The following is a 12,323-nucleotide window of genomic DNA, read 5'->3' as shown; positions in this document are numbered from 1 at the left end:
ATATAGATATATATATATATTATAGATATATAGATATATATATATTATATATATATAATATATATATATATATAGATATAGATAATATAGATATAGATATATATATATATAGATATAGATATATATATATAAAAAACTCTGATATAGTAGTTACCTTTGAAGTTTAACAGCGACAGATTATTACATTTATCTTACCTGCTGACACCTTTTAATTCGAATTTGCACAATAGACCAATAACGAGTCATATTTTCCAGTAGTACTACACGATTAGCTGTGGGAGGTACGTTCACCTACAAAGAGAGCAAATGAAAAGAAAAATATTAATATGAGAATAAAACAAAAAAAAAAGAAAACAATTTGGTAATGAAGATGGGTTAGTTAATATCGGTTTATATAATAGATATGTTTACTCAGAGACTTGGAAATCACAAAAATTACTCCTATAATTCCATAATTAAACACTGTCAGATTAACTTATTTACTTTAGGAAAAAAAGTGAGTCAACTGTTAAGAATAGAACAGCAAACTGATTACAATACCTACCTATCGAATAATTAGTATGTTAAACTGCCAACTTCACATAATGTTAATTTTTTTAAGAAACAACAAGGTATAATTTTTTTCCTTTTATAACATTAGAATAATTGTGATGAGAACAGGCCACTCAGCCAAACAAGCTCGTCTATCTTATTTATCTCGATTGACCAAAACAATAAGTCAAGATGTGAAAGTCTCTATAAAGTCCCTACTACACTACACACTACTTGGTAATTTAATCCATACTTGTGTTGTTACCCAGATTCACCCTGAACTTTTCCTATGATAATGGTGATACACCTTGCCCTTGTACAAACCATACTTCCAGAAAAGTTAGGATATTTTCCAAAATGCAATGAAAACAAAAATCTGTGATATGTTAATTTATGTGAACAATTAAATAATGGATAAAAGACAAAGAAAAGATTTTCAATAGTTTTACTGACCAACTTAAATGTACAGTATTTCTAAATGGGGTTTGTACTTTAAAGTCTGGCATGAAATTGCCTTTTTTTATTTTTGTACCAAATGTTGGCACATGAAACTATTTTCTTATAGCACTGAGAAAATGTTCCAATTCCGTGTATAAACCAAACACTACACTTTTAATAGATCCTGGTAGGTCTTCAAAAGGTTATAATTGGATTTTTCCACTTTTTCAATGTATTCCTGGTGGTTCATCACTTCATTTCAATGCAGAATATTGACATTAACAGTAATGGATCCAGGTGGCACGGGTGGTGCAGTGGTAGTGCTGCTGCCTCGCAGTTAGGAGACCCGGGTTCGTTTCCCAGGTCCTCCTGCGTGGAGTTTGCATGTTCTCTCCCCGTGTCTGCGTGGGTTTTCTCCGGGCGCTCCGGTTTCCTCCTACAGTCCAAAGACATGCAGGTTAGGTGGATTGGTGATTCTAAATTGGCCCTAGTGTGTGCTTGGTGTGTGGGTGTGTGTCCTGCAGGTGGGTTGGCATCCTGCCCAGGATTGATTCCTGCCTTGTGCCCTGTGTTGGCTGGGATTGGCTCCAGCAGACCCCCGTGGCCCTGTGTTCGGATTCAGCGGGTTGGAAAGTGGATGGATGGATTAATGGATCCTATAAAATGTATTTATCCTCTTTAATAAAATCCCTGTGTGCGTCCAGGTGTTTGTGTGTGTGTGTCTTCTGGTGAAGTGCGCATGCGCGGGGCACGGTGCGATGTGCGATATTACTGTCAGAGTAAGTTACAGGCGTTTTACGGAAATACAAACCAGTATTACTGCGAGAGGAAACTATACTATAAGGTACACAATACAGTGACGCATATTACAGCCACATACAAGCCAGTATTACTGTCAGAGAAAATTAAAGGCATATTACCGACGTGCACGCCTGTATTACCGCCTAAGAAAATTAAAGGTATATTACGGACGTACAAGCCAGCGGACGTACAAGACAGTATTACTGTCACAGAAAATTAAAGACACACAATACACGGCGGCAGCCCACGAAGAATGGTCAGCTCAGCAAGTAAACATCAACAAAAGAAAGGTTGAATGACAAAGAAAAATACGACCAACAAACAGAATTAGGTCAAGGTCCCTTGCCATTTAATATAGACTGTTCCTACTAATGTTTGTGCATTACTGTTCTAGTGCCCGTTATTGTAACAGGCTTAATGACTAGTTAGATCAATAATTAATGTGTGAATTATAATTAAATACATTTTTTGATTTGCTTGTCAAACAGTCAAAATGCCTGCTCATATCAATATGTTTTGAGGTACTGTATACAGAGTAAAAGCAGTCCTGTGATTTCTGATTTAAATGTGTGTATTTAACAACCACAAGATCAATTTTTTTTTTTTTTTTTGAGTACAAGTAGCAACTGAGAGTCTGCTCACTTTTGGATTTGTGGTGCACATTTAGCAGTAGATTTAAAAAAAAAATGTTTTTGCCTGATATTGTCTATGTAACTAGTACAGTGCTTATGTTTTATTAATGTGGTTTTGAGATAATATGGTCACATCAGATAAGCAAGAGAATGTACTTGAATGAGATGCTTGGTGTAACCAGTTTCGAGTTTGAGCAAAATCAAACAAAATTGACAGCCGACTGTTTCTCAACCAGACTGAAAGAGGGCAGCTGCCCTGGCTTCCAGCAGGCCCAACCCTGTTGGGGCCCGTGGCTACCGCCAGGGGGTACCCAGAGGTTTGCAGAGCCCGATTTGGCAGCACTTATGCCACAGCTGGAAGTGCTGCTGGAAGAAGCTTGTTGGGCACCTGGACTCCTTCCGGATGACCTATAAAAAGAGCTAGTTACCACCACTCTATAGGAGAAAGTGGACTAATCTCGTCAGGAGGAGTGGAAGCAAAAGAACTGGCTGACAGAAAGGAATGTGCTGTATGGATAGTGTTTCCTGTAAATAAACCGTGTGCTGTGTGGCAATTAGTGTCCTGTCTGTGTCAAGGTTAGGGCTGCTGTACATGCCTTTAGGCATCACAGTCCACAGGGGGAAATTTGTTTTTTAACATAAGCTCTTTAAATAAGGTCTGAACACACACAAGAATGACTATAAAGCAAGAACATTAAAAAGAAAATAAAGTTCTGACTTGGCTGTCACAGTCACTGTGAGGAATTATGCAGAAATATTACTGGTGGTATAAACGAGCACCAGTACCCACTTCTTAACAGTGTTTCTCCAATAGTAGTATGTTTGTAAACATCAAAATGACCTCCACATATGCTCCTGTGAAATGCAGTCTCAAAACTGGCTGACTGCATATCCCAAATTAGCAAATAATACACCACTTCTGTAAACTTTAAAAACACTTGTACAAAATTCTGAAGCTACTAACAATCCGCAAGTGGTAGAGTAGTTTGAGGGATTTTGAATGTCACTCATGTACAACATCATTGTAATTGTCACCATTTTTGCTATATGAAAAGACTTGCTGCATTCACGGTCTCACTATAAACTGGATGACTTCATGATGAATATCAACATGTCCCTTCTCACCAGAGACAGACTAGCCTACAGACACCATCCTGAAAATAGTGTTTTCCTTGATGAGTAACTATGTAATACAGTCAACTTTCCATTATATATACAGTATAAATATTTGTCTTTCTATGGTTTTTTGAATGAAGATAAAAAAATAATTTATATCATTACTTCGTGATAGTATAAAAAGTATGGTCTGCGTTTATCAGATTATCTGTGAAAGCTCACTCTGTGCAACATATGGCAATACTTACTGGTGCAGATGAGCCAAAGTGTACATAGAAGGAAAATAACAAAAAACAATCAATGGGATAAATCTTTTACTTAAGTAAATTAGAAAGTCTTTTAGTTACATTTGTTAATCACAACACTTTTGTCTTCTTAGAGAATTACTAATAATGCACATCTTGACCTTGTACTATGACTGTATCAAGCTGATATTACTTGGCTGATGTTAAGATACAATTTAGCATCTTTTTTACAAGTTGAAAAGATAGTTTGAAAGGTTTACTTTGCAATTACTGCAAAATAAAATACTGGCAAATATCATAAAATGCAATACTTCATATGTAGGGAAATAAAGCATAATTTTAACTCACAGTGTTAAGCTCAGTGTTTATGCTTGCAGCATCATCTCCACCCATCACTATTATCCGGGCTGGCATGTAACTAGTATCTTCAGCAGCAACCCAAATAGCTAAATGCCTGGGGGGAGGCAATCAGGCACATACTTAAGATAAATTTGTAACGCAAAAAAAAAAATTAATTAATCCGGAACAAGGGCAATATATTTCACAAAAAGACCAAATAGGATAAGGAGGACATAATTATCATACCTAATGATCACACCCTTGTGCATAAAGATGTTGATAAAATGAGAACCAGTACTTCCATTTGACTCCCAGTAAGTTTTGGGGTTTTTGTCAGTCAATTTATTTGCACGATGGTGATTTGAAGAAACTTCTATTTTTTCCCAGCATTTGTCTTCTTTAAGTTCAACGCTGGAACCTGGTAAAAGCATATTAAATAAGGAATTTAACTAAACATATTAAAAAGACAAAACTACACAGAGCTAAATCTACATTTATCCTACATTTTTACTTAAATTATTTTAAAAAACAATAAAATAACACCTATAGTTAATAGTTTAAATGGACCATAATGCATCTGAAATACACTACTTGTAAAACCCTAATTTTACATGAACCATTGAAAACTAAGTTTAAATTGGCATTCTCTGCTAACAAAAACAATAAAAAAACATCTTTCTGGTTAAAGCTGCAAGCTTAGTTGTTAAATTAATCATTATGATAAGCTTTCTTAAACTGAGTATCAAATAAATGATTTGGTAGGCTTGTGCCATAATACATACCGCCAGCTGAAACAAAAACATCACAAAAATTGATCCTGCTCAATTATATGAAGCGTTATTGTACAGAAATCTGCACCTGTACAGAACCAATACAGTGCATGTAGGAACTTGTATCTTTGGGCACAGTGTTTAAAAATTAAAGGCATATAGTAGGCTATGAACACATTTTACCAACTGATATATAAGTGGTAGTAATCTGTACTGTCACTGATTTTTGGTGTTAAACTTTAAAATTTTTGAGCATTAACTTAGAAATGATAAGAGAATACTTAGGGTAATTACCAGGAAGTAAATAAACCAAAGATTTTTCTTTACCAAATGCTACCACTTCCTTTTTAACTAATACTAAGATGGTTGAGTAAGACATTGAACTTTACTTTTATATGCATGTTGCTTACTTTAAATCTTAAATGTGTAAAAAGAAATTTTTATTTCTGAGCATGGACCTTAAAAAGATAATATATACATATACACATGCTCACATATATATATAAAACAATACCTAGCATACAAATCACCCCAGAGAACACATACAAACCTACACATGTATACTAAAATATTTGTCTCTGCTAAGCAATTTGTTCAGGGTGCCCTACACACTCTCAGTCACATGAGATGTTGTTGGCAGTAAGATTCAAACACAGGTTATTGGATATAAAAGCAGATGGTTCTATCACTCAGCTAGATGAGGATTTCAGTCTAGCCAGTGACTGATCCGGCTGCTGTATCTCTCAGGTTTGCTGAGCTCACACCACTACTTACATTTGTGAATGTATGAATCAGAGTTAACAGTATCATTTACATCTGCTGAGGAATACGTTCAGGCTGTCACTCCCACTTATAGCTTCTATCTTCCTTGAGAAGGCAGAGATGAGATGCAAACTTATCATGCTGGGGATTACAAGCAGGCTTTTGCTTTTATATGAGCTAAAGGAGAAGTAATTTAGCCAGCTGCCAACAAAGACTACTAAGTTGGGAAGAAAAACTCCTGATTATTTAAAAGCCAACTATATAAGGCCCTTTCATTGTTTTAGCAGTGAAAGAGTAGTCAAGGAGGAATATACAAAACAGACAAATCAACAGTCATAACTGTAAACATATTCCTTATATTTCCGTCACTTTTTACCAGCGAGAAAGTCAGTGGGCACACTGGTGGCTACAAAGAATATTCAGGTCATATTAAACAATTAAAATATTACAAAGAGAAATGTAAACCAGGGTCACTTAACCTAAAGTGATAAAAGAAACCTAATAAAAGAAACAGCTCACGTTTATTTTTCATAAGTCACTGCAAACCACAGAATTCTTAAAGACTGCAATATATCCTTTGTTAAATTAGTATATTAAATAGTGTGCTAATTCTGCTACTTTGTGTACATTTTATCAAATGTTTTAAAAAAATGTAAATAATTATAAAAGACAGAAAAACTTGTGTCCAATATGAATATGTTAGCAGCATTAGTACTGATGTAGGTTGGGCCCATTCCACTGTTATTAATATACTGGAGATTTGGAAGCAAGTACCAAAAGCAGCTGAAGAATACATATTATCTAGACCGAGATCCCATGACAGTTAATTGTCAAATTCTATCAGAAGGCAGGTATAAAATAGACTTAAATGTGGCACAATAATCTTTTTCTGAATTAAATGTTTTCAAAAGTGGTGTCCTATAAAATTAAACATTGAAACATTAAGTTTATATAATCAATTAAGATAAAGGCGGAAGGGTGGTGCAGTAATAACACTGCTGCCTCACAGCAAGGAGATGCGGTTCACTTTCTGAGGGCACTCTGCGTGGAATTTGCATGTTCTCCCCATATCTGCATGGCTTTCCTTCGAGTGTTCGGGTGTGCTCCACCTTCTGTCCAATGACATTCAGGTTAGGTGGACTGGTAAACTGGCTCTAGTGTATGTTGGTATGTATTCACCCCACAACAGAATGGTGCCCTGTCCAGGGATTCTTTCTGCCTTGCGTCTGATGCTTGCTAGGATATTCTCCAGGTTCCCCATGAACTTACTCTAGATAAGTGAGTTTAGAAAATAGATGGATGGATGATTAAGATAAATAAAAAAGTTATTAAAAATGTAGATAACCCAAAATGTACACATTATACATTATATGGATAATGCTGGACATAATTTAAACGGACACATAGCAAAAAAGTTTAATTGTATAACTTTATTTGCATTGAAGTACACAGTGGGAAAACAGCTGTCATTGTGAAGTCATCGTAACACACTAATAGATGTGTTACATAGCATGATGGGTGATATACAAGTCAAGTACGCTTAACCTGAACAATATGCTAATGAGGAAACATGGAATATGGTATACTTTAATAACTTGTGCATTATACCACCAAAGAAAATACAGGAAACACTTAGTATGCCTATAACTGCAATACTTACAAGGTAAGGCAGGATTTGAATCTAATCAAATTAAGCAAACAATGATTAAAAGGAGACGGCAGATATACTTAAACAGATGGGGGAAAAAAAAGTATGAAGAGATACCAGGTGTTAAAAGTGCATACTCCAACCAGCTCAACAAAAAAGTTGAAGAAAAAAAATATATTCCTTCATGCATAGGAAAGCAGATTAATGAAACAAGACATGTACTTGCAAATTTGGGAACTTTGTATCTGAATTTTTTGGAAAATATCTGGTAAATAAATGAAAAGGCTAGGTAGGCTAATCAGCTTCGTCCTCATCACATATTTACTTATATTTGCATGGCTATACTAACCTTGACACAAATTTCGCAAAAAATACATCAAAAAATGGGATGTTAATTGGCTGATGACTCCTTCGATGCTCCTCAATTTGTCCCAGTACCATCTACATAATATCAAGAAAACAGAATGAATATTTGAACAGTTTATCTTGTTCCTTAGTTTTTAAAGCTCTTTCTTTGGTACTCTCTGCTGACATTTCCTTTCTTGCTTGAATATTTCTCACGCATCTCCTCCTATTCCCCTCTTTCTTTCTCATAATTCTACGCCTCAGAGGATCTTTTTCTGGGGTACCACTACTGTACTGGCTACTAACTGACAGGCTCCTAACTGTCTTTCTGCCCTTTTCTGAAAATCATCTGACATTCATTGTGTTTCCACATACTGTATTAATAGGTCATTTATCATCATTATTAAATGAGTGTCTACTGCTTGATCTGTGGGAAGCTGGGTCGCCAATGCCCAGTGACAGGGAATGGTCTTTTCCCTAGCCTTTTATTGTTGGTGTAATGGTTAAGCGTTGATCTTTTCTTATGGTTGTACTGGTAATGTCTTAATTTATTTGAACTAGTGGAAGGGTTTTTATGATTTTACATATTGCTTAAAATGAGCTGTAATTGTTTATTCTCTTTTTTCCTTTGCCAACTTTACAAAAACTTGATCACAAAAAAACAGAAGTACATACTGTTTAAATACATGTAATATATAAACTCTGACATCAATAAATTCTAAATTTTAATCTTTAGGAATGTACCTGTATGCATCCAGCCAAAATACTAGTAGTCATTTTCTTGTGAAGGATGGCATATTTTTCACAATCACTAATTAAATCACGGAGTTCGGTGACCATTAACAGGTTGGTGCTATGTTTGTCCACTGCTTTTATCAGAATCTCTTTTGTGCCAAGACGACACATTACTACAGCATAATCTTTGTTCAAAGTTGCCAGGCGGTAAAGCAAACGTATAAACTGTTGAACAACCTTAAAAAGACAAAGCATACAGTGAAATCCAGTTAGTCTTAATGCTACACCAATATTTATTCATTTTACACTACAAGCATCTACAGTGCATGACTCTTAAAAAAACAAAAAAAAAACCACACAGTACTATAGTGTCATATGATGTATATGTATTGTGATTCTCTGACTTGTTTCAATAGGATATCCAAGTTAAATTCAAAAACGACATTCACATTCTCAGTGGAGAACTGCTGCTGCTCAATTTTACTTGTTCATACATAGCTGTATAAACAAACATTTTATTTTGTAACTGCTAAATTACTGTAAAATTTTAATTAAGCAATTATAGAATGCATGCACTTTTACTGTAAGTCAAGTAAAAAATTATCTAGGCATGGGGTAATGATTGCACATCAAGGTTATGGTCTCCTTAAAACTGTATTTTAATCTTTACATTACAGCCAAGTATATAAAGCAAGTGGAAGACAAAGTAGATAGGAAAAAACAAAACCTGCCATATGGAGTTTACACTCAAAATGGCTTTAACTTTATTAAAATTCAACTAGACTTTTACTATTACTGTAATATACAGAGAGGCCCTTTAATTTGCATACCTTCTTAATAGTGAGTTGGTTCTCACTTGTAAATAAAACAGACCGACATCATATGGATATAAAATTAATAAATCATAAAAAGGTTTATTCATAAGCTTTAATAAACTACAGTTTCACTAAATAATTTTTTCTGAATTGCACTAAGCCTTTTTTATCTATACATATTAATAAAAGGCAAAGCCCTCACTGACTCACTGACTGACTGACTGACTGACTGACTCACTCATCACTAATTCTCGAACTTCCCGTGTAGGTGGAAGGCTGAAATTTGGCAGGCTCATTCCTTACAGCTTACTTACAAAAGTTAGGCAGGCTTCATTTCGAAATTCTACGCGTAATGGTCATAACTGGAACATATTTTTTGTCCATATACTGTAATGGAGGAGGCGGAGTCACGTATCGCGTCATCACGCCTCCTACGTAATCACGTGAACTAAAAACAAGGAAGAGATTTACAGCACGAGTCAAACACGGGAACGAAGGTAAATGACGTTAATTTTTGACTGTCTTTTAATACTGTGTAAGCATACATATTAACACATGTGCAATTAAACGTGTGCATTTACGGGGTGATTTCTCAGGCTTAAAAGCTCGCCTTTTATCAAACGCGGGAACAAAGGTAACTGACGTTGTTCACTGTCTTTTAATACTGTGTAACCATACATATTAACACATGTGCAATTAAACGTGTGCATTTACGGGGTGATTTCTCAGGCTTAAAAGCTCGCCTTTTACTAAAAAGGTAAATGCAAAACTATTTTCAATCAGTTTATTAAAACGCTCCCGTTAAGGATTGCAATAACATATTCGCGAGATAAAAGAACGAAGTAGGGGGAAATGAAGGAAGACCCGCAAACAGCGAAGAGCAAAAAATTCATTAAACAATGAGAAGGGAGCGAGTGAAGCATACAAGCATGTTCATAAGGGGAAACAAAGCACGGTGTAAAACGTAAGTTTAAAATTAAGTTTATAGAAACGCTCCCGCTGCGGATTGCAATAACATATTCGCGAGATAAAAGTTTAATGAGAAGACACGAGGTATAAACGAACCACACGCCGTGGCGCAACGTTAGGGGCTACAGTTTCAACCTTTCTATGATCTGCTTCTCGCAACTGAAAGACGGCACATGGCGGATGTTAGCCGACTTGCTGACCGCAACGTTAGGGGCTTCAACTCTGGCGCTGACGATAGAGATTCGATTCACGAGAGGGGATGCAGTGAGTGTGTATGCCTGATGAGCCCAGAATTAGGGAGAAACACGTGTCGCATACTCTTTGCATTATTTGAAAGTAAACTATTAAAACCATTCTATGATCAGCTTCTGGAAACAGAAAGAGGGCACGTGGCGGATGTAAGGCGACTTCCTGACCAACCACAAGCGTTACCTGGCAGGTAACCACCCATACAGTCAGATTGTGATTCAGAAAACGAATGCCATGAATGTAACTACCGCGATCTACATACTGTCAAATAAACGAAACACACGCCGTAGCGCGACAGCTGTGAAAAGCGAGGTTCAGAAAAAAACAGATCCTTAACAAATTGTTATTGGTATATTTTCGATCCGTTTAAAAAGGTTTTCTTTTCTTATTAAAAAATGAAAAGCAGTACTTCGCCGCAACGAACCGCGAGAATTTGGCTATATATATCTGCTTCTCGCAATTAAAAGAGGGCACGTGGCGGATTTTACACGACTTCATGACCAAACTTAAGTGTTACCTGCCAGGTAGGGTTACCACTTTTAATGCAAAAAAATAAGGGACGCATACTGCAGCGGGTGCCACATCTCAGTGCCAATAGTTTGCAGACTGTACTTAAAAGACCCGCCCTCCTCACTGGACAGTTAAAAAGACCAATCAAACTAACGATGACATCAAGTATTACCCAATCAAAAGTAGGAAAGGAGGCATCTTCATAAAATGCGTGTGGGATGATTTGCATGAGACGCTGCTTTAAAAAAAATGATAAAAAAAATACGGGACAAATCCCGTCCCGTAATGATTCAAAACGGGACGCGCAATTTCATTCTCAAATGCGGCACGATTCCGTATTTTAAAGGACGGGTGGTAACCCTACAGTGCCAGGTAACCACCCATACAATCAGATTGTGATTCAGACTAGGAATGCAATGAATGTAATTACCCCCGATCTACATACAAGGCGAAAGTCTTGCAACATTCAAAGATGATGGTTTGGGATAAGTACACCATACAACATAAAAGAGCTTATGAAGCCTTGAACCAAAAAAAGCAAGATCTCAGAGATCGTAAAAAAAAAAAAGGAGGTAATGTCGTTTTACTCGCTGTAGATTTTAGTCAAACATTACCAGTTATTCCACGAGGGAGACCAGCAGATGAACTCAACGCGTGTTTAAAATCCTTGCTTCTCCCACGCTCGGTTATATGTCGCGTGTTCTCGGGTAGGTACACCAAAAAATGTATACATTTAAGCATGTAATGGGCAAACAAAAAATGAGGTATACCCGAAAGCACTGCAGTAGTACTTAATGTAACTTTACTTCTTAAATGTTAATGTTTTACTGTTTAATAATTTATACGCTTCTTATATGTTGTTCAAATTCTTTTAGCAAAATACCAGTGACAGCGCAATGCACGATAACATGGAGTGAATACACCATACGCATCCGCCCACGGCCGCCCTGGTGTGCGCAGATAGGAGTTGATTCTACAATAAAATAAAATAAAGATAAAAAGAGTAATACAATCATCACCCATAAAGCGGATAGTAGACGTGACGTACTATATGTGTACCAGATTTCAAGTCAATAGGTGAAACGGTTTGTGAGCTACAGGTGATTTAAAATCCTGGACAGACACACAAATTGCCACGGTAGCAAATTACAGAAGAATATTTTACTGTTTAATAATTTATATTTATATGAAATGTGCTTCTTATATATTACTTCATATTCTCATATGATAATGATGTTAATGTTTATATTGATTTCTATGTTATTGAAACTGCATGTATGTGTGTATATGTATGTATATATATATATATATATATATATATACACATATACTAGGAAAATACCCGCGCTTCGCAGCGGAGAAGTAGTGTGTTAAAGAGGTTATGTAAAAAAAGGAAACATTTTAAAAATAACGTAACA

At 36.0% G+C, this 12,323-nt stretch overlaps 1 protein-coding gene across 1 annotated transcript in view; it reads right to left on the bottom strand.

The window, feature by feature from the left end:
- The window catches only part of LOC114666296 (cullin-9), a 122,134-nt gene that overhangs the window by 40,400 nt on the left and 69,411 nt on the right, over nt 1–12,323 (bottom strand). Inside the window, 6 exon segments of the mRNA XM_028821121.2 lie at nt 196–291; nt 4,112–4,217; nt 4,349–4,520; nt 7,632–7,653; nt 7,655–7,723; nt 8,372–8,599. Coding sequence (XP_028676954.1) covers nt 196–291; nt 4,112–4,217; nt 4,349–4,520; nt 7,632–7,653; nt 7,655–7,723; nt 8,372–8,599 — 693 coding nt within the window.

The sequence above is a fragment of the Erpetoichthys calabaricus genome, chromosome 15 (genome assembly GCF_900747795.2).
Source record: "Erpetoichthys calabaricus chromosome 15, fErpCal1.3, whole genome shotgun sequence".
Classification (NCBI taxonomy): domain Eukaryota; kingdom Metazoa; phylum Chordata; class Cladistia; order Polypteriformes; family Polypteridae; genus Erpetoichthys; species Erpetoichthys calabaricus.
This window is presented reverse-complemented; position numbering and strand designations above follow the sequence as displayed.